At 35.6% G+C, this 27,162-nt stretch overlaps 2 protein-coding genes and 3 pseudogenes across 3 annotated transcripts; 2 read left to right on the forward strand and 3 right to left on the reverse strand.

The window, feature by feature from the left end:
• The first annotated feature begins 2,623 nt into the window (after positions 1 to 2,623).
• LOC104745672 (nuclear transcription factor Y subunit A-6) lies at positions 2,624 to 5,018 on the forward strand. 2 transcript variants are annotated; one of them, XM_010466979.3, is made up of 6 exons: positions 2,624 to 2,888; positions 3,340 to 3,720; positions 3,818 to 3,909; positions 4,013 to 4,093; positions 4,190 to 4,360; positions 4,451 to 5,018. In XM_010466979.3, exons 2-6 carry the CDS (start codon positions 3,432 to 3,434, stop codon positions 4,745 to 4,747), a joined length of 930 nt encoding a protein of 309 aa, XP_010465281.1. In that variant the 5' UTR covers positions 2,624 to 2,888; positions 3,340 to 3,431; the 3' UTR covers positions 4,748 to 5,018. The 2 variants fall into 2 exon arrangements, with proteins under 2 accessions (XP_010465281.1, XP_010465282.1); XM_010466980.3 differs by having other exon boundaries at positions 2,739 to 2,988.
• A 1,861-nt stretch (positions 5,019 to 6,879) lies between these two features.
• Positions 6,880 to 8,533, forward strand: LOC104745673 (scarecrow-like protein 29 pseudogene; annotated as a pseudogene).
• Positions 8,534 to 9,350: 817 nt separating this feature from the next.
• On the reverse strand, positions 9,351 to 14,934 carry LOC147926317 (uncharacterized; annotated as a pseudogene).
• A 6,262-nt stretch (positions 14,935 to 21,196) lies between these two features.
• Positions 21,197 to 22,596, reverse strand: LOC104748181 (F-box/kelch-repeat protein At3g13680 pseudogene; annotated as a pseudogene).
• Positions 22,592 to 25,897, reverse strand: LOC104745674 (putative GTP diphosphokinase RSH2, chloroplastic). Its single transcript, XM_087488300.1, has 6 exons — positions 24,663 to 25,897; positions 24,376 to 24,561; positions 23,830 to 24,290; positions 23,583 to 23,741; positions 23,142 to 23,493; positions 22,592 to 23,047 (listed from the first exon to the last, which is right to left on the reverse strand). The coding sequence occupies exons 1-6, from the start codon at positions 25,353 to 25,355 to the stop codon at positions 22,751 to 22,753; spliced, it is 2,148 nt and encodes a 715-aa protein (XP_087344426.1). The 5' UTR covers positions 25,356 to 25,897; the 3' UTR covers positions 22,592 to 22,750.
• Positions 25,898 to 27,162: the final 1,265 nt, after the last annotated feature.

A 27,162-nucleotide genomic window follows, 5' to 3' on the forward strand; every position in this document is an offset into this window, starting at 1 on the left:
CCCCACATAACTAAATTAAATAAATAGATTGTTGAAAGGGTTATTGATTTCACCTAGACTTTTTTTTTTTTTTTTTGCTTTATTACCAATCCATAAATAGTTAATAGCTGTCATCTCATTAATTTTTTTCAATGACAATTGATAGAAATTCCACTTTATTGATATGTGACCTTTTTTTTGTTTGGTTGGTGATAAAATTTGTCAATTAATTTGGTAAATGAACGTTTTTAAAATAAGGAAATGTAATTGGAGAGGTAAATTCTAAATTCATATGAAATTGTAAATTATAAAAATCAAAACACATGGATTTTGAAATAACATGTTTTATTCTTGGATTTGAATATTTTTATTTTACACTTTCAAATCCATTCAAATCTATTTAAAACATAATGTAAATTTTGAAATCCAAAAACAAATCACTAAATGAATTACATGAGATTTTAACAAGTATTTATAAATTATAGAACCAAAAATCAATAATTGAATAACACATGATTTTTGTTTGGATTTCCAAATCTATTAAAATCATAGAACCAATAACTCCTTTAAATCTAGTGTTCTTCAGTATTGGTTCTCTTTTAAAATCTATCAAAAGACTCACAAACTCAATTATTAAAAAAATCAAATCTCATGTTGTTTAAATTCCTTTAAATTGTTTTTGCAGAAATAAACAAAAAGTGGCAAAAAATACCTTTTAAAAAAAAAAGAAGGAAGTGTGTGTGGCCTACAGTCTTACTCTAATGTTGTTGTGACGCGTGGTTCCGTTTCATCATCCAAAAACACCAGACGTGAATATCACGCACTCTCGCCAAGCGCGTGGATTTAGGAACAGCAATGTGGCGGCTGTGAATTTATTTAAAACAAAAAAACATATGGTAAGTAAAAAAGTACAACAAATGTTTTCTTTTTTGGGAAAAATGCTAAAAAAAACCTAAAATTATTTTTATTTGGACGTTTAATACCCAATGGTTTTCGATTGGAATAAAAATATATCAAATAATAAAAATGTGTCATTTAAAACCCAAAATAATAAGTGTTGTTATTTTCATACCCATGATTTTTCAACAAAATTAAAATTCCAATTTTACCCTTGTTATTTTATTATTTATTAATTTTAAATACAAAAATTCTTTGGTTTTCTGTTAACCATATTAAATGGGAAATTAATCCCGGTTATCTACTTATTCTCTCTCTTCCTCCGTCCCTAAGCTCCGCCGTGCTAGCTCTTACTCCGTTCGTAACGCATCCACATCCACCTCTATTTTCGGCCAGCCATGATGCATATCGAGTTGCCGGCGATGATGATGACGACGACCTGCTAGAGAGCATGACCTGCTGGAGAGCTCGATTCGGTTCCCTATAGTCTCAGATTTGCAAGAGAAGGATGAAGAAGAAGAAGGAGAAGAGGAAGAAGAAATTGAAGATGGAGAGAAGAAGACGATGAAGGAGCGGATAAATTTGGAATCAAAAACTCAACTTATCAAAAACTCGACGCGGGTCGCATCCGTTCGAGGAGCCTAGAGCTTCATGGGACAAATGTTTGATAGGCAAGACATATCCAAAGCTGGTTCCTTTGTCCTCTGTAACTGAAGATGTTAAAGCCTCTCCGGAGAAGAAAACAGGTGGTAAAGAAGACGAAGAGGAGAAGTACAACCCTGGTGGGACAGCTCAAACGAGGGATTACGACTTGGATTCATGAAAACTCTGATTTTTTTTTTTTTAACATCTCTATTTTTTTTTTAATTTCATTTTTTGTTCTCTATAGCAGCAAAAGCCTAGAAACTTTTATAAAAAATTTAATTGACGGTGTATGTGATTCCGTGTTCGTCCTTGGTCTGAATTTGACGGAAACCAAAAAAAAATTCTGGAATTGAGACAATATTAGAACAAAAAATGAATCAAATTTGTCGGAGAATGTTTGGGATCCAAAGCAGATGTGATTTGACAATGGAAGTCTAATCTCAGATTTTGATTCTCTGTCCGAGCATCAACGCCAGACGAGCCAACATCGTCAAGTTCCAGGATTTGTATGGCTTCACTGTCGAAGGAGAGGAGACGACGATGATTAGAGCGAGGAGGAGGAAGAAAAGAGAAATAAGTAATCCCGGTTTAATATGGTTAACAGAAAACCAAAGAATTTTTGTATTTAAAATTAATAAATAATTAGATAACCAGGGTAAAATTGGAATTTTGATTTTGTTGAAAAATCGTGGGTATGAAAATAACAACACTTATTATTTTGGGTTTTAAATAACACATTTTTATTATTTGATGTATTTTTATTCCAATCGAAAACCATTGGGTATTAAACGTCCAAATAAAAATAACTTCAGGTTTTTTTTGGCATTTTTCCCTTTCTTTTTTTTATAAGGTGACTAATTTTCATTTTAACACAACATCAACATCAATATGATTATTCTCTCTTCCATATGTTTTGTTCCTAATTTTTTGGTTGATAAAAAATAAAAAAGAAGAAGTGTTTTTTTGATTTGATTATTACTTACTTAGTAATGACTAAATGAGTTATACTGACTAATAAGGGACATAAAATAGAAAAAAAAATTAAGGAAGAAGACAAGGAGTGGTTCATAACAATAGTACTGTTAACTACTAGTATAGTGTCAGTTTAAAAGGTAGTGTTCATGGTGAAATTAGTAGTGGGAAACATAAACATTGGTAAAAAGCTTTTTAGCCATAGCCAATAATAAAATACCAAATTTTGCAGAGACAGTGAAATTAATTTAGAGAGATAAAAAAGAAGAAAGAAGCCATGTTTTGAGGAAGGAGACATGCATCATCTCAAATAGAATAGATGGATCTTTTTTAATTCTCTCTCTCTCTCTCTCTCACACCAAAATCCATAAGATAGATTCTCTCTAATTTTTTGGGTAAGTTTGGTCGCTCTCTCTATTTGACTCTACTTGTTGTACTCTGCTTTGCTTTGAGAGGGTTCTAAAACAAATAAAAATCCCATTTTTGGGTTGATTGGTGAGAAAATCTTAATGCTTTTTTTTTCAGTTATGTTGTTTTTTCTCGCTTTTTCATTGGATCATCCAAATTTCGTAGGCTCTTAATTCAATTGAGTTAGTGGAATTGCATGTTCAGTGATTACTCAAAAATCTGTTTTTTTTTTTTTTTTTTTTTTTTTTTTTTTTAATCTGATTTGTTAGGCCGTTGATTCTCAAAGTTTGAATCTTTGCTATTATCGGATCTGCTCTTTAGATCTGTTTGTTTTGTTGCTCTTTTTCTTTTGAATCAAGAATGGTTTTGAGATTACTTCCTCCAAGTGATTGCAATATCTATCATGACTTGTTTGTTGTTACTTGATTGGTTTATTAGGTGACTGAGTAAAAAAAAACATCTCTTTGTCTCTTGATGGATCTACTGTGGTCTGGAGATTAGCTTATTGAACTGTAGTAGTCTCTCAGACAATGCAAGAGTTTCGTTCATTCCCTTGTCCTGCTACTTCTTGGGATAACTCTGTCTTCACTAACTCAAAACTCCAAGGATCTTCTTCCGTGACTGACAACAGCTCTTTAAGCTTGACGATGGATATGATGTCTACCCATTTCCCACGGATGAAACAAACTGGTTTTCAGTTACAGGACCATGATTCTTCCTCTACTCAGTCCACTGGAGGAGAGTCATATAGTGAAGTTGCAAGTTTAAGCGAACCTAATACTCGTTATGGCCGCCACAACATTGTTACCCATCTCTCTGGTCCACTTTTCAACTTCTTGAATAAGACTTCACATTATGTCAGCTGTTAGCCTGTTAGTAGTTTTGGCTGATCGAATGGCTTCTTGTTTTGATGCAGGTTACAAAGAAAACCCGGAGAATCGTATTACAAGTCATTCCAAGTCAATCTTGTCGAAGGTTTCACAACATTCAGTGGTTCTTCCTATTGAGGTTAATTAGTCTACCATCTTTAGACCTTAGTGTAAATCTTGTCGTACATGAGAGTGAGTCTAAAGCTACGCACTTCTTGATTCTAATGTCTATATGCTCTCAGGCGGCTTCTTGGCCTTTACACAGCACTGAAACGCCACATTTCAATGATTTCTTGTCTTTTCCGTATGCATCACAGCACACGGTAATACAAAATTGTTCTTGTTGCATCTTGTCACAGTTCACTGAACTTAAAACTTTTCTTGATGGTACGAAGTATTTGTTATTAAAATCTTTGCAGATGCAGTATCCTCAAATTGGAGGGTTGGTTCCTTCTAGAATGCTTTTGCCTCACAACATTCCAGAGAACGAACCAATTTACGTCAATGCCAAACAGTACCAAGCAATTTTACGTCGTAGACAACACCGTGCAAAGCTCGAAGCTCAGAACAAGCTCATCAAAGTCCGGAAAGTATGTTTATCTCTGTTGCACCACATAGAACTACAGAAAAGTTTCAACTATTATGTCTAAGACCAATTCTATGTATGAAAAATTATGCAGCCATACCTTCACGAGTCACGCCACCGTCATGCATTAAAGAGAGCAAGAGGCTCTGGTGGGCGTTTCCTTAACACAAAGAAGCTTCAAGAATCAAAATCTCCTCCATTCTCGGGCTCACCGCATGTCTTCAAGAACTCTACGGGAAAGTTCTGGCAACAGGACATTGCAAGGGGTGGGGTCGGGTCTAGTGGCTCGGCAACATCTTGCTCGGACATAACTGGGAACAACAACGACATGTTCCAACAAATCGGGCTCTCAGGTTATCCATCAAACCACCATGTCTCAGTTCTCATGTGAGACTCTTACTCTGGCAAGTGGTTGATGAGAATCATGACGGGAAGTCATCCTTGGCTATGTATTGATCCATAAAGTTTCTGTTTTTCAAGTTTGCTTTCATTCTACTGCAAAAGAAGTTGAAATCTTTCAACAGTTTTCGTTCCTTTTCTTGTATTTCATTTTTCTACTGTGCTTGTTGCTGAATTGTTTATACTTTGATTTAAACTTCGATTAAGTGTGCACCCACATGGATTTGTGATTTTATGTAATGTATAAATTATTTGTTTTTACATCTCAATATTGTAAAAAAGTTGGACACAATCAGTCAAATGTCATTTTTAATCATGTTGGAACATAAACATCTTTGTCTATGCATCATTTTATTAAGGTTATATTATGTTTTGACCTTTACATATCCTCCAATCATTTCTCAGTTCCTACAACCAACCAAATCGTTACGATTACATTCCTTCACCTACCAAATACGCATTAAGGCATCACAAAACAATAGTTTGTTGTACAGCTTGAAGCAATATTTGATCAGGACATCTCTCTAAATCTTTCAACAATGTTATGAATGTTGTTTATAAATTCAAACCAGTACTTTTTAATGACAATAAAAATATTATCCTATAGACCTGACCAAATTGATAGAAGAAGATAACACCAGACTCTTCTATGCATGCATCATATTATGTCCCCACATTCTAAGCTTTGTTTTTGTTTATTACTTAATGATAACATCATAGTACAAATTTGATACTTTAATCCCTCAAATTTGATATAGTACTACCCAAATATAACATTACTAGAATATGACCCGTGCTGGGTTAAAATTCTTTCTTTTTATTTATTTGGTAATTTTTATTTAAAACATCGTATATATGATTATTTTATTTGTTGTAAAAGTTTTTTTTTTATGGAATACTATGGCATGAAATCATATACTGAATATGACTTATGTAAATAATATCTATTCTGTAAGATATTCTTGTATATCTAGATTTTGACCCGCGGTATAACGGGATTAAGTTGTGTGATAAAAAATAATTTTTGTTTGTTTTTATTTGATTTGTTTAGTGTTTAAAATTATATATTGTATTTTGATTGTTAATTCTATGACTTAACCTATATTATAGCGCATATTAATTTTAGGACCAAATATGTAACATATGTTTGTCAAAATCATCGTGACCGAGAAAGCCTACCAAACAATATTATTCCAAACTTAAATTTAATCCGAAAAATCATATTTTTGAAATTTTAACCCGTGCTCTAGCAAAAAATCATATTTCTTGAAATTTTTTCATATTATAGTGACATATTATTGACCCGTGCTATAACAAATCAAATTAGAGTGTTTATAATTTTTAATTTTTTGATCTATCATATATTTATGATATTCTTAAAAATATCAAATTAAACTATTTTGAAAGATTCCAAATTAAATTATTTTAAAAGTTTATTATAGTATATAAACTATACAATTCAACAAAAGAAATATATAAAATGAATTTAAATATTCAAATTTTGATACGTTACTCAGTCAATATATTCTGATAAAGTTAGGTAAGATTTTATTTTTAGTATAATTGGAAATCACTTATAATCTACGGAAGAGTGATTAATTTCTGAGATTTTTTTGTCTATATATGGTTAGTTAAATATTCTTTGAGATTTTATTTTATTCTTTGGAATATACTTTTTAAGAGGATCATAATCCTAAATCTATACAACCTATCAAATAATTAATCCATATAACCTATCAAATAATTAATCTTAGTTATAACCTATATTAATATTATATAGTCTACCAATTTGAAGTCGTGTACTTTCGTTTTATTAAAAATGGGATATAATCTTCTGATATGCAACATATTCAGTATAGTACAACCTACAACAATGGTCCCAAATTGCAATATGTGATGAGACTAATTGACTTGTGGAATGCCAATCAAATTGTAATACTCAAATGATACTTTCACAAGCCTTATAACCATTTTTCTAAAGGTAGTTTCCTAATTAATGTAGTTATCGACACACTCCTCTATATAAAGACCACACGCCATTTCAATATATATTCAAATCTCATCTAGAAATTCTCCATCCATATATTTTCTATTCCTGTTACTGTTGTTTATCTTTTTCTTTAACCTATCACCTAGTCACAAATTCAATGTCGTTAGACGAAACAGAACCACCAAACCAGACTCTAGATCATATCCTAAGCTGGCTCGAGGATTCTATGTCCTTATCCCCATTACCAGGATTCGATGATTCTTATTTGCTCCACGAGTTTGATGGGTCTCAAACGTGGGAATGGGATCAGACTCAAGACCCGGAACATGGTTTCATTCAAAGCTATAGTCAAGATCTTAGTGCATATGTGGGTTGTGAAGCAATTAACCTGGAAGTTGTAACAGAAGCCCCATTCATTTATTTGGATCCTCCGCCTGAACTTCAGCAACCAAACGATCAATCCAGGAAAAGGAGCAGTGAAAAGCTTATCGAGGCCCAACACGTGAAAAGATCAGCAAGGAGCAAGAAAAAATCAAACAAGTCTAGTGAGAAGAGCTGCAAAGATGGTAACAAGGAAGAGAGATGGGCAGAGCAACTACTTAACCCTTGTGCCTTGGCTATTACGTCAAGGAACTCATCAAGGGTTCAACACTACCTTTGTGTTCTCTCTGAACTTGCTTCTTCTTCTGGCGATGCTAATCGTCGGCTTGCAGATTTTGGTCTTCGCGCTCTGCAACATCATCTTTCATCATCCTCTTTGCCATCATCCTCGTCGCCCGTTGTTACGTTTGCTTCAGCAGAAGTGAAGATGTTTCAGAAGACTTTGCTTAAGTTTTATGAGGTAAGCCCTTGGTTTGCTTTGCCTAATAACATGGCAAACTCAGCAATCCTGCAAATTCTAGCACAAGAGCCCATAGATAAAAAGGATCTGCATATTCTTGATATCGGTGTCTCTCACGGTATGCAATGGCCCACTTTGTTGGAGGCTTTGAGCTGCAGATCAGAAGGACCTCCTCCTCATGTTCGAATAAGTGTTGTGTCTGATCTTACCGCAGACATACCTTTCTCTATTGGTCCACCCGCTTACAGTTATGATTCTCAACTCCTTGGCTTTGCTCGGTCTCTCAAGATCAACCTGCAGATTAGTGTAATTGACAAGTTCCAACTCATTGATACCTCACCTCACGAGACCTTGATCATCTGTGCTCAGTTTAGGCTGCATCACCTGAAGTATAGCATCCCTGAAGAGAGAAGCGAGGCTGTGAGGGCACTGAGAAGTTTAAGACCAAAAGGAGTGATCCTTTGTGAGAACAATGGAGAAGGCAGTACCAATGGGGACTTTGCAGCAGGGTTCTCCAGGAAACTTGAGTATATGTGGAAGTTTCTAGATTCAACAAGCTCAGGATTCAAAGAAGAGAATAGCGAAGAGAGGAAGCTAATCGAAGGAGAGGCAACAAAGGTGTTGATGAATGCAGGAGAGATGGATGAAGGAAAAGATAAATGGTATGAGAGGATGAGAGAAGCTGGTTTTGCTGCACAAGCATTTGGTGAAGATGCAATTGATGGAGCCAAATCTTTACTGAGAAAATATGACAAAAATTGGGAAATAAGAATGGAAGATGGAGACACCTTTGCCGGGTTAACATGGAAAGGAGAGGCAGTTTCCTTTTGTTCATTGTGGAAGTAGCTAGTCATCTGTTTTACGTTTGTCTTACTTTTCCAAACTTAAACCCTTGTGTAGCCCAAAATACTATTTAAATGATACAACCTCACCAGCTAGCTTACCATTATTGAATGATCATATAAACAATCACGAGGCAGAAATAAGAATACAGGATTAGGCAAAAAAGTTGGTTTTAAACTTGTAATCGACTAGTAGCAATAGCCATGTTCACAAGGACATGAGAAGAGGAGATGCAAGAAACAAAAAATTAAACTAATCTAAATGCACTAAACTTGGAACATAAGAAGGGCACACAAGTGGGACACAATAATTAGGGAAAGTATATCCATATCTGTCAGGTTTTCCCACATTGGGAGCTTCTCTGATATTCACAGACTTGAAGTGTTCTCCTCCATTTTGTCCAATGATGTGAGCTGTTTGGTAGCGACAAGTCTCGGTTTGTTCATATCCGTCAAGATCGAAAACCACGGCGACTCTCTTGTCCTCGTCAATGAGAAAACTCGCGTAAAAGTAACTGTTTCCCTCCTTCAAAGACACGCCTCGTTGAAAAAACTCAATATTCCAGTCGGGAGTGACATCAAGAACCCTCCATGAGTTAGAGCTAAAATCGTAGATTTCGAACCCAAAAACAAGCTCTTCGAGGTAATAATCAACAAACCTCAAGACTTTGTGGTTACGGTTCTTGCAGGCCCGGCCCTTCACCCATTCGAATGAAACATTCGTATTGGGCCTCAAAATTTCGAAGCCCATTTTGCAAGAATTTTTTATAAAAAAAAAAACTAATAAGGCTTCAAACCTCCCAAAACTAATAAAAAGGCTTCATAATTTTTAAAAATGTCCAATAATAGGCTCCAAAAAAGTCCAAGAATTAGTTAAAAAGCCATATAATTTTTTTTTTTTTCGCAAATGAATATATATTGATTAAACTGGATCATTACAAAGTGTGCTGCTTAGCCATGGGGGCTTTAGTACAGAGTCACAATAATATTGACAATTTATACAACCAAATTTAGCTAAAGCATGTGCTACCCTATTACAATCTCTCTTTGTAAAACTGAAAGTAGCTTTCTGTAGTTTGGAAGTCCAGGTTCTGATATCTTGAATAAAGTTTCTTAGGGATATATCCACTATGTCACCATTAACTATTTTTGTTAAGATTTCACAATCGCCTTCAAATACAATCTCCTTGTACCCGCGGATCCATGCTTGTTGTATTGCAGTAAGCAAACTCTTTGTTTCTGCTTGTAAAGAGGATCGAACATTATGTAATTTTGTTGCACCCCACACAATAGCCTCTCCCTTGTAATCTCTGAAGATCCATCCGCTAACAGCCTCATGAGTGTGATGATCATAACTCGCGTCATAGTTACATTTAAGGATCGGTGGAGACGGTGGAAGCCACGATGTTATATTCGTACGTGCATTAGATAATGGTGAAGATATATGTTGTAGACTGTTGATCCATTCTTTTGTATCAGATTTCGAAAGTAAGACTGTTTTTGAGACACTTTCTCGATAATTATTGAAAACTTGGTTATTTCTCGCCTTCCAAATCCGCCAGAGTAAAACAAAGGGTAATAAATAATCAAACAGGTTGGAAATCTGCGTGTGACTATTAAGTAGCTGTGCAATAATGTCCTCTGTATTGGATTGTAGTTGAGTGACGGCTAGGGAAGAACAACAAGAAAATCTCCAAGCCATCATGGCAAAGGGACACGAGAAAAAAGCGTGGTGTATTGTTTCATCAGATTGATGACATCTCGGGCATAGAGGATCAATATTCATACCTCTTGTACTTAATCTTGTGGTGACTGGTATTGCTTGCGATAGAATACGCCATAAAAAGTGTTTGATCTTTGGTAACAGCCGTAGCTTCCATATTTTGTTCTTAAGTTCCACTGAACCATGAGGAATATTTAGGACTACTCCAGGATCGAAAGGGTAATGTGTAACAAACCAATATCCTGTCTTGACTGTGTACTCACCTGATCTAGTATAGTTCCAAATTAATTTGTCCGGTTGTGGTACTTGTGAGAGATGAATGTTTTGTATTATGACCTGCTCTTCCTGGGATACGTATGAAAGGAGTTTATGATTATCCCAGTATCGACTTTCACCAGAAGTAGAAATAAATTGATCAAGAGTAGTTTCTGATTGCAAAGGTACAATTTGAACTAATCGTGGAGGGTGCTCTTCTATAAAATTATCCAAACCTATACGAATGGATTTACCATCCCCCACAATAAATCTTGAACCCTTTTTAATGACATCCAGTCCTATTAAAATAGATGACCAGCCATAAGATTGTTTCTTCCTTTGTTTGGCATCTAAAACTGATTCCTCTCGGTAGTATCTGTTTTTCATTACGCGGGCAAATAAAGAATTAGGATTATGAATCAATCTCCACGCTTGTTTTGAAAGAAGTGCATCATTGAATTTAGCTAAGTCTCTAAATCCCAGACCCCCTTCTCTTTTCGAATGTTGTAGTTTCTTCCAGGCGATCCATGGTATACTGCGTTGATTTGAGTTCTTTTCCCACCAGAACTGCATTAAAAGTGATTCAATCTCTGAAGTGATTCCTAATGGAAGCTTGAAACACGACATAGCGTATACCGGCATTGATAAAGCTACAGAGTTTAACATAATCTCTTTTCCCGCAGGTGATAGTTTCTTAGCAGTCCAAGAATTTGTGCGTTTTTTAACTCTGTCAACAATGTACTCGAACATCTCCTTTTTCTTTCGACCGAACTGCTCAGGTAGACCTAAGTACTTCCCTCCTCCTCCATGATTTGGGATGTCAAGAATAGATTTCAAACGTATTTGAGTGTGTCCATAAACTCGGCTGCCAAAAGTTATCATTGATTTTGAAGTATTTATCTTCTGTCCTGAATAATACTCATAAACGTCAAAAATATCTTTCAGAGATTGGCAGTTTTTCTTATTTACCTTGCAGAAAAATAAACAGTCATCAGCAAACTGTAAGTGAGTAATACATGGAGCGCCGTTTCCAATACGTATACCACGAAGATCACCATCGTTAACGCTTGACGAGATTAGATGACTAAGTATGTCTGAGCATAATATGAAGAGGTATGGTGATAGTGGATCACCCTGTCTGATACCCCTATTTGGATGAACATAACCATAGGGAGCACCATTTATCAAGATTGAATAGTTAACAGTAGTTACTACGGTCATAATCCAGCTAATCCATTTTGGACAAAAGCCAAATAGATTCAGTGTTGTTTCCAGAAAGTTTCATTCCACGCGATCGTATGCTTTAGTGACATCCGTTTTGACAGCCATATAGTTTTGTGAGACTCTCGGTCTGACCTTTAAAGAATGCATTACTTCATGTGCAATCATCACATTGTCCTGAATTAAACGTCCTGGAATGAAAGCAGCTTGCGATTCGGAAACAATGTCGTTAAGGTGTGGTTTTAAACGATGAACCAAACATTTAGAAATTATTTTATATAGCACATTACATAATGCTATTGGCCGGTAGTCTGAGAGTGTTTGAGGATTGTCAATTTTTGGTATCATACAAATGTTGGTATGGTTTATGCTCTGTTTCAATGTTGAAGTTTCGAAAAAACTTTGCACCTCTTGTATGACTTGTGGTCCGACTGTTTCCCAACAAGATTTGTAGAATCTTGCAGTTAAGCCATCTGGTCCTGGTGCTCGATCATCACCAATTGAACAAATTGCATCGTATATCTCCTCACCTGTGAACACTCGTGTTAGTCTCTTATTTGCCTCATCAGAGACTTTGGGAATGAAATCCGCAAACACCGAGGGTGTGACTTGATGATTAGCTGTTTCAAATATTTTTGAGAAAAAGCTTTGAGCATGATCGCCAATATCCTTATCTCCTTGATATAAATTCCCTTGGTCATCAGATATAGAAGTGATCCAGTTTTTTGCAAATCTTGTTTTTGCACAAGCGTGGAAAAAATTGGTATTTTGATCTCCAGAAGTCATCCATTGATTCCTGCTCTTTTGTTGCCAGTGTTTCTCCTCAGCACTATAAGCCTTAGTTAGATCATCTTGCAAAAAAGGAATAGTATTCCGTATCTGTGGATTGAAACTCTCCATTGCAAAGTTTAATCTTGTTTGAAGATTAGTGATTCGTTCCTCTGAATTTAGTCGATGTTCTCGTTTTAATGCTGCCATACTGCGTCTGCAGTTTTTAATTCTCTCAGTGATTGGAATGTCTGCATTTTCATCACTCGCGAGCCATCCATCTTTAACGACTTCTTGAAAGTTTGGAGCGTCTAAAAGACGTTTATCAAAATAAAAAATTTGGCGCTTGTGTCTTATTATATCATTGAGGTCGAGTAGAATAGGCCTGTGGTCTGAACCAGCAAAATCAAGAAACTGAGCTTCTGCATTTGGGAAGAAGGCAGACCCTGGTGAGTTAAACATAGCCCTATCCAAGCAGCATTGTATCGTGTGGTTGTGACGTTCACCAACCCAAGAGAAAGTATTCCCTCGTGAACGTATGTCCTGAAGATCACACACTGCCAACATATGTCTGAAATCACGGAATGTCCATTCATCTCGAAGAGGACCTCCAATCTTCTCTCTGTTACTTACAATTTCGTTAAAATCTCCAATTAGTATCCATGGTTCATTACGTGATATCGCTAGGTGTTCAAATCGTTCCCATAAATGATGTCTTTCAGTAGAGACAGGGTGACCATACACACAAGACAAGTAGAACTTAATATTATTATGATCCACCATTACATCAATAAGTCTCTCATCTTGTGAGATCAAGGAAAGGACAACATTAGCATTCCAGAATAAACATAAACCTCCACTCCTACCTTGAGGGGGTTGAATTAAAACATTAGAAAAACCTAGATCATCCTTAAGCTTATATATTACATCATTATTGTTTAGAGTTTCAGAAAGAAAGAGCAAATCACACTTAGTAGTTAGATATAGCTTTTTAATACGCGAAGACGTTAGAGAAGGGCCGACGCCTTGGCAATTCCATGAAAGGATCTTCATATTGGGAACCGTGGGGGTACCGGGCCCCCCGCGCCTCCGTCGAAACCATTGTTCACAGAGCAAGAACCAACAGAAACAGTGCGATGAGTCTTCTTTCGGAGTTGGTTCAGGACCACCAACTCCTCCGCTGCTTCGGCTCTGTTAAAAGATGCCTCAAACTGAACTCGTTTACGTTTCATGAACACGAACTCTGGTTGTGCATCATCAGACTTACCATCAAGATAGGCTTGTGGTTCATAGGGTTCTGCAATATGTGCCACCTGTTTTGCCTTCAAATAGCGTGTGCGTTCAACCATCAGATCGTTATCCACAAGAGCACTTGGGAGACACTTATTCACCATTCTATACGAAACATTCCCCTGAACAGGTACTGGTGGTGGTGGTGGCATGTTTAGCCCTGGAATCAGATTTGCAGGGTCAACAGATGGTAGAGTGTTTGCCTCGGACATATCTTTGTCACCCTTATCGTGATTCTCGTCATCACTTTCACTGCCTGGATCCTCTGGGTCGGAATCATCAAAATCAAGGGTGCATTCCTTGACATCGTGTTTGAGAGAACCGCATTTCGTACAGAAATTGCGTAGTCGCTCATAACGGAACTTGATTATCGTGTTCTCACCCGCAATGAATTGAATATTCTTTTGAAAGCGCAAAGGATCATCAACATTCCAGTCTATCTTAACACGGACAGCCCCTACTTGCATCTCATTCTCATTGTAATCTACTTCCGAGACATATCCTATCTTATTCCCTACCCACCTAGCCATATCATTGGTTAAGCAAAGAGTAGGAATACCTTGAATCTGAACCCAGAATGGTATGATCTTCATATTAGCCTCGCTTATGTTAGGATACCATCGATGAGTGGTAACCATCCAATCACCAAAAGACCAAGGGCCTCTACGGAGCACCAAATTCAGAGTATCTTCAGACTGAAAACGAAACTGCGCTCTCCCACCCTCCAGAATGCGTCCTACGCATTCATCAGGAAAGCCCCAGACTCGTGGCATCTGCCGGATCAGTGCTCGCAAGTTTTGCTTCCGGGGGTTGACCGGTGTGACCACCAGAGTATGACGGTTGACGGAGATCGCTCGTGAAAGAAACTCCGGTGGAAGCGAGATCGGGGCATCGTCAATGCCCAAGGTAAGATCTTGGACAGATTTTCGGATATTGTCACTCATATTTGGCGGGTGATTGAAGTAAACAATGGAAATCGGGTAGTTGATCGAGAAAAAGCGAGGGAATGGTGTGATTTTATAGTTTAACCAAGGCGGTTTTATGTGGCGGTTATCTCCCGTAAATTTTGGGAGAGACAAACTGTCAATGTTAATTGACAGAAAATAACCGCCGACATGAATCCCCAGTGAAGAAACGGAAGGATTTGTGGACGGAAACAAACTCCTGATCTTACAGTAGATCGGAGACAAGAAATTGAAAGAGAAGGGGCGTTCTTCGAAGAAATCGCCCAGAGAGAAAAACATCTTCCTTTTTTTAGAGATATTATTGTTAAAAGCCATATAATTTGAAAATATTCCATAACTAATAAAATACAGTAGGTTTTAAAATTAGAAAAAAATCCTCAAAATTAGCAAAAAAAAGTCCATAATTAGCAAAAAAAATCTCAAAATCAAATGAGTTAATAAATAAAAATTTGTGAAAGCCCCAATATAGTTAGCAAAACATATTTCAGCTTTTATTATTTTTTTTAAAAAAAAACCTTAATTTTTTTTCTTTTTCGTATTGGGCCTCGGATTTCACTGGACCGGCATTCTTGTTGTCATAACCGATAGCATAATTATCTAACCTGTGGAAACTGTCTCTCGGTTGGATCCATCTCGTCTGCCCTAAATAAGGATTCCATACAAAGAGCCTCGAGTTGTCCTTGACAACGCATAGGACTAAACCGTCACAGTGAAAGACTTTAGATACCTCGATTTGGTCAAGTACACTTAACTTACTTGGTTTACTACAAACGGATCCACCAAGTCTCCTCCTTCGTTGTCGTTGCGGATACTTTGTAGATTGGATCTCAAGGAACAAACCCTATTATCCATCATCATGAACCCCTGAAACTGATTACTTGCCGCCGCCGCTTCTTCTCCAAATAACTCTGTTACCAAGCCCCCAGAAAGATCCGACATCATCATCGTCGTTGTAGGTTTTGAAAATCACGGCTGTGTGTGACAAATTAAATTATAGACCCAATCCTCCTTTCCTTAGGCTTGTTGTAGGTCAGACATGATTTTAGCTCTGAAACCTCATCTCTCTGTTTCTACGTGCCACGTGGGTTTTTTTCTTTTTTTTTCACTCGGAGATACACTTTAGTAATGAGAAAGATAGTGGCTCTGACTCGTAACATGACTTAACATTGAGTTAAGTTGAGTTATGGTCTTAACTCAAAGTTTATTCAAAAATGTTACCAATCAAGAAAAAAAATAATTTTTTTGAAGTTGAGTTTGAATAATCATGTGTTATGGTTGATGTACAAATTTGAGGTATATCCTTTGTAAAATGGTTAACTCAAAAGATTATTCAACTTCATGGAAATTTCCATGTATTAGAGTTGAGTTATCAGTTTTAAATTATTCAAACGATTATTTAAAAAAAAATATTTATTATTTGTTTCTATTTTTATGCTAAACACCCGTAAACAACTTTGGTCAAAAATTTTTCAAAAAATTTCTAAATTTCTAGTTTTCATTAGACTCTTTCAAAAAAAAAAAAAAAAGTTGTTCCTACTATTATTCCTCGTTAAAACGTACATGGAAATTTTAAGTTGTATATATAGATGCCTAAAGCTTAGTGTCAAATAAGCACACTTTGAAGAAACAGTAGTATGGTTTTCTTTCTTCTACTCTTTTTATCTATCGAGTTTATTATATATGTTTAAAAATATTAGTGCATATTACTAATTTATTTTATTTGTTTTTGATGAAGATGTCTAATGAAGGTGGTGCAGCTGGTGGCGAGGATGTTGGTGGGAGTGGAAGTATCCGCCGTAAGGTAATGAATATGTCACATGCGCAGTTTAAAAATGTTGGATGTTTAGTATTTAATTTTTACTGTGTATTATAGAAACAAATTGTATGGGATGATGAGTATATCAGAATATTCTTGGAGCTTCTTGATGTTGAAAATGTCACTGCTCGAGATAGTCGTGGACGACGATTTGCAGAAGGCGAGCTTAATCGACTTGAGGAAGAAGAGGGAACAAATGATGGCCAATATATGAATAACGTACGAGATGAGATAGCAAATATGCTATGGAATGTACGTCGTCATTAGTTTCTCTCTTTTTATTTTCTATGTCTCAAATATTTTTTTTTACGTAGGATCATTTTATTTATCTATTTTGAATTATTCTATTTGAAAAATGTTATTGTTCTTAATAATTTTTTTATTTTTATTTCTAATAGATATTGCACCTGATACATCAGAAATGTTACCAGTCAGTCGTTTAAAGAAAATATTTAATTCATTTTTTACTGCAAATTCACTACATCAAACTGCCGTTTATACTACATAATTTTTACTGCAAGCTACATCGAATTTTAATACTTACTGCAACTCGATTTTGATAACTCGGGTAACACTTACTGCAACTCGATTTTGATAACTCGGGTAAAATTATAAGTACTGTGTTACGAACTTACGATAATTAAGAGGTGACCCTTTTCTGCAATTCAGGAAATTAATAAACCAAAATAGTTACAAAGTTGGACCGTTAAAACATATGTCCAAAACTAGGCTTATTTGTAAAAAGAAAATAACTTAGAATCAAAGTAATACTCCATCCGTTTCAAAATATAAGATGTTTTGAGTGAAAGTACACAGATTAAGAAATAACTACTTTAAAAAAATTCTACCAATCATAAACAAGACTGCATAAAATAAATAATAAGAAAATATTAAAGTAACATAAAAGTTACCTAAAAAGTTAAAAACATCTTATATTATGAAACAAATAAAATCCTCTAAAACATCCTATATTATGAAACGGAGGGAGTATATTATAAGATGATCAATTTTTCTTCTAATTTTTAATCATAATTTCTAATAATAATTTTCTGTTTTATTTTTTCACTTTAGTAGAAATAATTCACATAATACAATTTTTAATTTATTTTGTAATTTCATTCTAATTATAATAAACTAAAATATATTTTAATATAGAGTTGATTCTAGAACTTACACCTATCACCTAAAGAGTTAACATCTGTAAAAAAAAAACTTGAATCAAAGTAATATATTATAAGATGTTCAATTTTTCTTCTACTTTTTAACCATAATTTCCAATAATATTTTTCTGTTTTATTTTTCACTTTAATAGATTAATTCACATAATATGATTATTAATTTGTTTTGTAATTTTACTCTAATTATAATAAACTAAAATATATTTTAATATAGAATTATAAATATTTATAGAGAAATATCTGAATACATATTTTTTTAAGAGAGAACAAAATGTATATTTAAAATTAGAATTCTATTAGCTTGAAATTCCTTTCATATATTTAGAATAATTTTTTGAACAAAAAAAAAATAATTTAGAATAATTTCAAATTTTTATATTCACACCAAAAAATCAGTTCTTTGTTACAATTTTTTTTTTCACATATAGTATTAACTTACATATATTTTGTAACTCTCATATTTATAATCATAACCATATTTGAAGGCAATAAATTTTAATTAATTGTAATTATTTATTTGTATTTATGTTTTTCTTTCACCTCCATAGTATTTATAACATTCTAATGAATGATCAATGACAATTAAAAATAGAATAAATAATAAAAGATATTAATATTTAATTATTGTATTTTTGTAATTCTTATATACTTTATGTAAGATTTCAACATGTGTGTAGCATATGTTATTATGTTTATAAGAAGTTCAACATGTGTGTATGATATATATATATATATATATATATATATATATATATGTAAGATTTGATATATATATTTATATGATATATTTTTAAAAAAATATGATGAAATATTTAACTTTTCTATCATCTAAATTGTTCTTAATTTTTTTTTGGGATATTAGTACTACATATATATTACTCCTATATTATGAACATTAAGATATATAATTTTATTTTCAGTTCTACGTGTCATCCTTAAAATATGTCGCGTATTTTCTATTTTGCTTTTATTTTTTATTAATTTTAAGATTAATAATTCACATGAAATTATTATGTAACTATCTTTCAATTTCTATTCACTTATTAATATTATTCTAATAATTTATCAGTATATAGTTAATTAACATATATATATATATATATAATATGTTTATATTAATTTAAACCAAATTATTGTGAACTGTAAATATATATAAGTTAGGTTTTGGTCTCAATTATACTGGTATAATTGAATTATTTTCTATATGATTTTTATCTATGACTTGATCAATCATCTCGGAAAAGCGTCTTTAGTTTTCGATTAATCATCTCGAATAATATTTATTTTCATAATGAATCTAAATAATATAATAAATAATAGGTAAGTTTTCTTGCATCTGTTAGACAGTAGAAAAACTATCGAAAGAATTAAGAAAGCTATAAAACCATCATTGAGAGATTTTTTTATAATTTTGTACAAGTTTTGAAAGATATGTATTTAAAAGAATATTTATGTATTGTAAACTATTAAATAATTAATTTATTCAATAATTTACTAAATTATTTAAAAAATATATAATTATATTTTGCTATATTAATTTCAAATCCATGCGACACGTGGCATATTATCTACTATATTGAGGGTTTATGGATTAGGGTTTAAGACATATTCTCCCACCTCTGGTTTCCTAGATCACTTCTAGTTGCTGCGTCGCAATCAATAGGCATTTTAAAAGTTTTAAAATCTTACCAAGTTGAAGAACACCATGTTTTGAAGATTTGTTCGTTGATGATAGTCCAAAAATAGAGCCAAGAATCGTATATTTTAATAATTGAATATGGAAATCGGTTCTAAAGTGAGGTGATGATTCCTATTTATACCGCCGTAATTGCTCCAAATACATTTATGAGCCATGACACGTCATCCCAACACGTCAAACAAGCTAACAAAAGGCTTTGTTCATTTACTTTCGATTCACGCTACTGAGGTTTTATTTCCCTATCCTTTTAGATTGAAGTTTGAACAGTCCGACTCTGTAATGGAAAATGCAACCTAGCTAATCTTCTACCACATAAGAGCTGAAATAGAGGGAGTTTAATTTGAATGCTCAAATAATAAAGTCACATCCCGCACACAGTACAGCTAGTCTTTTGAAACGTCATGTTCTGAGTTCTCATGCTTGCTAATCTACATTCATAACTAGTTAAGCTTGTATCTTGTGGAACTACATAGATCGGTGTATATTGGTGGTGTCTTCCACGCTGCTGATGTAGAGAAGGGAGTTTGGTGAGGCTCTGAAAATAAGAATTGTTTTCCCTTAGAGATAATATGTAAAGCACAAATAGACGCTACTTTTTCTTGCTATTTATATAAATTGCTTGAAACTTTCAGAAATCATTTTAAAGATGGCATGATTGATTGAAGAATGAAGAAGGTGATTCTTTCAATTACAATTACAGGAGGACTTGGGATATTACTAAGAAATTTATCATCGCCATTCCTTCTATCATTGATATTGATGTCTGTATCCAGAGTGAGAAGCTAGTGGAGCTCTTGACAAACTCTTCTATATCACAGTCCTATCATTTTGATCTGGGGTGAGGGCTGAAATACTGGGTAGTATTCCTTGAAGTCAAACAAGTCTAGTGAGAAGAGCTGCAAAGATGGTAACAAGGAAGAGAGAGGGGCATAGCAACTACTCAACCCTTGTGCCTTGGCAGTTACGTCAAGGAACTCATCAAGGGTTCAACACTACCTTTGTGTTCCTCTCTGAACTTGCTTCTTCTTCTGGCGATACTAATCATCGGCTTGCAGCTTTGGACTTCGCGCTCTGCAACATCAACTTTACTCATCCTCTTCGCCTTCTTATGAGGTAAGGCCTTGGTTTGCTTTGCCTAGTAACATGGCAAACTCAGCTATCCTGCAAATTCTAGCACAAGATCCCATAGCTAAAAAGGATCTGCATATTCTTGACATTGGTGTCTATCACGGTATGCAAATTAAATGGCCCACTTTGTTGGAGGCTCTGAGCTGCAGATCAGAAGGACCTCCTCGATCCTCATGTTCGAATAAGTGTTGTATCTGATCTTACCGCAGACATACCTTTCTCTGTTGGTCCACCCGCTTCCAGTTATGACTTATTTGGTTTACTACAGACGGATCAACCAAGTCTCCTCCGTTGTCATTGCAAATACTTTGTAGAATGAATCTCAAGGAACAAACCCTATTATCCATCATCATGAACCCCAGAAACTGATTTCTTGCCGTCGCTGCTTCTTCTCCAAAAATCTCTGTCACCGATCCCCCATCATTGTTTGTAGGTTTCGAAAAATACGGCTGTGATAAATTATAATTTTCACTACGTACTAATAATCGTTAGCAGGCCTGATCGTCAGGCTTGTACTTGTAGTAGGTTGCGAATCCGATGGTAACCTCGCTCCAAAACCTCACCTCTCCGTTTCTTACGTGCTACGTGTATGTTTCGTGTTTTTGGCCCAAAGAGAATAGGACAAAGCACAAATCACCACTTAATAATTTAATCATCATCACAGACAGCTACATGAAGAAAATAACTTGTTGGTCTTTTTTGAAGATATACGGCACGTAGAAACATTACGGAAACACGCCCTTGTGAAATGAAGCTAATGGTCATAAAGATTATCATCCAAGTAGACAAATTGCATTAAAGAGCACAAATGGGAACTACTCAATCTATCTTAACTAAACTTGGAACATAAGAGGAGGACACAAGTGGGATTGCATTTCTGAGCACAAATGGGAACTACTCAATCTATCTTGACTAAACTTGGAACATAAGAAGAGCACACAAGTGGGATCACAGTATATCCTTGATTCGGAACTTCTCCAGTATGTGAGCTGTCTGGTGGCTACAGGTCCCAGTCAAAACATGTCCGTCAAGATCGAAAACCACAGCGACTCTCTCTTCCTCATTAAGGAAAAAGCTCCCAGCACAAGGGTCAACAGGGAAACCAGTGAGCTGATGCATATCCACTTCCAAGAACTTGCTCCAAGACACTTCACCGTGACCAATCTTATTCGTAACCCAAATCTCCAGTACCTCACATGTCTCCCAACGTTGATGTAACACAGCAAGCTGCTCGTCTCTGACACAAGATAGAGCCAGAGTGTCTTCATCAGAAGCGACAAACGGCAGAGACAGACGTGTTTGTCAGAGACAGACGTGTTCCAAACCTCTCTGATGTAAAATCAAAACAGAGCAAAAAGTCATGAGTCTCTGTTACTCCTCCTTCCAATATTACCTTCTCTTCAGCGTAAAAGTAAGCGTTTCCTTTCAGAGACTGGCCTCGTTGATGAGACCGTATGACCCCATTGGGAGTGACATCATCAAGAACCCTCCACGAATCAGAGCTAAACTCATAGATTTCGTACCCAAAAACACGCTCGCTGGATCGATAAAAATCAAAAACCCTCAAGATTTTGTGGTTACGGTTCTTGTCATACCCAAGAGCAAACCTATCAAATGTGTCAAAGCTGTTACTAGGTTGGATCAACCTAGTTTGCCCTAAATATGGATTCCATACCAAGAGGCTCGAGTTGCTTCCTTTGGGGACGCATAACAGTAAACCATCACAGTGAAAGGCTTTAGATACCTCGATTTGGTCAAGTACACTTACTTGCTTTATAGATGGCTCAACCAAGTCACCACCGTCGTCGTTTCGGATTCCTTGGAGATCAAACCTCAAAGAGCAAACCCTAGAAACTGATTCGTTGCTGCTGCTTCACCAAAAATCCGATTTTTAGAGAGAGCGTTCCATTTTGGACAAGTAGATCGCACTGATCTGAGAGATGTCATAGGAACCTTAGTGAGTATCTCCGCTACCAAATCCTCAGTAAGATCCAACATCGTCGTCGTCGTCATTCCCAAAAAAAACAACAAAAATTACATAAACGGAGTTGCAGAGACAAATGAAACGGCGTTTCGATGAAAGAGATTATAAGATATCGTTAATGGGCTAACAGATTAAATGGGCTTAAATGTGTTATGGGTTTTATTATACTTAGCTTTTTCCTTTAAGCTTAAAATTGAAGTAACGGAACTATTGTTATGTACAAGAAATTAATCGTTACTGTATATATACAACAAATACATATGGACTAGTTAAACAATTTGAAGACTCATTATCATCAGCTTCCCCATCCGTCCATTGTTCCAGGGCGGGAAAACGCGAGTCCACGATCATACATCCGTTGAATCTCTTCTCTGTATTCAGTCAGAGACTCATCAGGAATTGGTGGTGTCAACTCCACCACATCACCCATCTTCAGTTTCCACTTGAGGTCACTTACAGGTCTTTGGTTTAGCCTTGGTCTTAGCTCTTCCTTTGCTGGTATCCCGTACATGGACCACCTCGAGCTTCCAGGCCCCGCTCTGCTCAGTAGATCCGAGACTGTAGAACTCGCTGGAAATTCTTGCACAGACATCTGCAGTTTCTTGATTTGTTCAGTATAACAATCAAAGTGTAAAAACTCTTTTTGTACCAAGTCAAGGTTATTAAAAGTACATTATATAACAAACCTTGTCATTTTCGATTACGATGACATAGACTGGCCCGTCTTGGCTACTGTTAGGCTTGTAAGAAGCCGGGCAGTCCTCGGAGTGAGATGGAAACTTGCAAGGGGGTTTGATGGTATCAGAAGAACTGATGAAAGATCTGTCTTTGCTCATTGCTTCGCAATGCCAGGTTACGACCCACCGAGCCCATTCAACCATCTGAAGCACAAAGGAAGAGTATTTGCAGTCACCTTCCTTGTACCTCCAGTGAGCTGCAAACCCAAATTCTGCTTGCAAATGCATCTCTTGTGTACGTATTTGGACTTCAAGTGGGACTGTTCCATTGTCCATCACTACCGTGTGCAAAGATTGATACCTAAAAAAATCCAATTTACCAAAGTCAGATTCATTACGTTTTAACAAGCCACAACCAACCACAGCTTAAACGACAAGATATGAACTTACCCGTTGAACTTGGGATCAGTTATGTAATCCTTCAGCTTTCCAGGAACTTCAGACCATACACTATGTACTACTCCTAAGGCTTTGTAACAATCTCCTTCATTGTCAACAATCAAACGTAGCCCATGAATGTCATGGATTTCATCCACTGTTAGCTTTTTCCTGGTACAATTGAAAAGACAACATCAACATTAGTCTTCTAGCTTCCCTCACTTTGTTTGTCCTGTAAAAGAGAGGAAAGAGAACTTACTTCAACATCTTGCTGTAAATACTATACAAGCTCTTGTGACGGCCACACAGAACATGATAAGAAATGCCTTCTTTTTTAAGAGCTTGCTCCAATTTTTCTATCGCAGAAGTAATCATGGCTTCATCGAATGAATCCTCGAGCATGGTTGACATCTCATTATGCTGGTCTGGGTGAAGATGCTTGAAACACAGATTCTCAAGCTGAACTTTCCATGTAGAGATTCCCAAACGATTAGCCAAAGGTGCGAATATTTCCAGCGTCTCTTTAGCAAACCTCTGCTGCTTCACTGGGGACAAAGCGTAAAGGGTCTTCATGTTGTGTAATCGATCAGCCAGTTTTATAAGAACAGCTCTTGCATCTGCCATTGCAAGAAACATTGTGTGCAATCGATCTGCTTCAACGGTTTTACACGCTGTATTGTTCTCTCTAGCGAGTTTGCTCAATTGGCTAAGCTTCGAAACCTATGCAAAACACACACATTGAACTCAGTTAGCTAACACACACGGATTTAAAAACCAAGAATCTCAATCAATCAAAGTCTCTTACCCCTTCAACCAAATCAGCAACACCTGCTCCAAAGTTTCTAAGAATATAATCATAGCTCATGAACGAATCATCCATAGTATCATGAAGTAGACCAGCAACAACAACAGTAGAGTTAGCTCCGATATTAGCCAACAACATAGCAGTCTCAACGCAATGTTGAAGATAAGGATCACCACTAGCTCTCATCTGATTACACACACACACATCAAACAAAAAGTTTCAGTCAACAAAAAAGCAAACAAAAATCGAAACTTTCATAAAACAAGATTGTGCTTTTTTTTATCTACCTGTCCTCTATGAGCTTTCTCTGCTTCATAAAACGCTTTGATCACAGATTCATCTTTGAAGATCTCGTGTCTCAATTGAGCACGTCTTAACAAATCCCTAGCATATGGCTTTCTCGTATCAACACCAAAATCATCCTCCATAGGAAACGTAAGCTCATCAACGAGAAGAGAAACCGAAGAAGATCCCAATTCGTAATCAACACACGATCCAAGAGCTTTCCTAACGAATCCATGAAACAATCGACTACTAGCTCCAACACGAAACGAACCATCACGAGCCGTTCTCATCGGAGGGCTACAACTAGAGGAGACAGGACCATGAAAAACAGAGATAGGGCTCTGGTGGTGGTGATCTCGTCTAAATTTCGCAGGGGAGGAATAACAAAAGGAGCTGGTCAAGCTCAGATCTTTCAAATCATCACGTAGTGAAGAAGAGAAATCATCAACTCCGGTTGAGTAAGAGGAAGAGGAAGAAGACGAAGATTTGACTGATGCGCTGGAGAAAAGAGAAGAGAGACCTCCAACGACGATTGGCTTCTGAGGAGAGGAGGAGGAGGCTATGGAAGAAGGAGATGATGATGAAGACGAACTCCTGGAAGACAGATCGAGATCAAATGATGAGATCTGATGTGGCGTGGAACAAACGCTGCTTGGTGGGCTAGCGTATAGTGCTATTGTCGTCGCCACCACCATTGGAGCTCGTTGTTTCTGCTTTACAATCCTAAGTTTCAGTTTTTTTTTTTTCTCTTTCTTTCTAAGAAATCAAAAGAATAAACGAATAATACCCAGAATTAGCTCCTCAAAATCGTCAATTTTTCCCGGGGAAAATAAAAAAGTCACCTTTTTTTAACAGATTCACTCAAAACCCACGAGTTCTAACACGAAACCCAGATGTATACGGACCTCTAGGAAGAAAAAATTACTTTAGATTTGGAGGAAGAAGAGAACAAAGTATGTACAATTTTATAAGAGTTTTTGAATATGAAAAGTTGAAGAAGGGGGCTAATGGAGACAAGAGGGGAAGGGAGGGGGTGTGCGAGGAAGGAGAAGAAGAAGAAGAAGAAGAGGCTTGGACGCTTTGCTTTAAGGAAGAAGAAATAATAATATCTGTATTTGATTTTTTTTTTTTTTTTGCTTTGTTTCGTTAATTAGAAATTAGAAGAAACCAGTGAGTGTCTCTGTCTCTCTCTCTCTCTCTCTTGCTCTGTTCTTATTCGTCTGTTTTAAGTTCGGCCGACCAAAGCTAAACCGATGAACATTAGTTATACTATTACGCAAATACCCCTTTTACGTTTAATCCGGTCTCATCAGTTACTATTATTAACCAAGTGGATTATTATTACAGTTTGACTACAGTCTAAACTCGTTATCCATTATGAGATGTTTAAGATAAAATACATTTGTTAGTGGTTTATCCCCGAACCAAAGATTTTTTTGTGTTTACATTTTGATCATATCAAACTTGTCGTCCAAATCCAAAACACGAATTAGAATAATGCTAGGGATATTAGTACTCCCTCCGTTTCACAAAGAGTGTCATTTTGGAGAAAATTTTTTGTTTCACAAAGAATGTCATTTTACAATTCCAACGAGTGTTTTAATGCGAAATTCTCTTTTTTACCCTTAAACCCAAAGTTATTTTCATTGAATTTAGATCATTAATCACTTATTAAATAGGGGTAAATATGTATAATTCAAACTTTTCTTAATTTGTGTGAAATGTGTCAGAATGACACTCTTGGTGAAACAGAAGGAGTATTAGTTTTAAGCCCTTGATTCGTTGTGATTAAAAGAGACTTTTGCGATAATAATTTTAATTAAATTGATGACACGCTAAATTTTTTGATTAATGGGAATCCAATCAGATGACATCGATATCCCAACTTCAATTTGGCTATAAAATACTACTCAATAAGTTTTATAGAGTAGAAGAATAGTTCACTAAAATGGCTTTTGTGTGCTGATAAAAGACATTTTAAAGATGATTCTTTTTGTTTTAAGTTTTAACAGATTAGTAGTAGTAGTAAAGTACAAGTTTCATCATAACATATCTATGTTTTGATCAATCTAATTGCATAAACGGCATTATCCTCGAAAATATTCACATTCATTTTTTTTGCACCACTCGGATTTATATTCGGGGGTATTTATTTTTGTTCCTATTTTATAATGAGATATTATTGGTAATCATACATATTATGCTCATATGCTTTCTTTAGCTTCACGCCAATACATGACCCCGCCATTTTTTTATTATAAATTTATTTTATTTTAATAAAACTTATATATATATATGTATCTTCTTATCTTCTTGGAATCTTTTTTATTTTTATTTTTCTGCTCCTTTGTTTTGTTGAAAATGAGGATAGACGTTAGTATATAGTATAGTGTCAGCGGCAGATGAGTCATCCCATATGCATCATCATCAGCATCAACTTGATCCATTTTATAAACTAACTGTGTTAATATAATAATGACGAGTGTTGAAAAATAACTTTCT

Source organism: Camelina sativa, chromosome 15 (assembly GCF_030686135.1).
Source record: "Camelina sativa cultivar CO46 ecotype springtype chromosome 15, ASM3068613v1".
Lineage (NCBI taxonomy): Eukaryota > Viridiplantae > Streptophyta > Magnoliopsida > Brassicales > Brassicaceae > Camelina > Camelina sativa.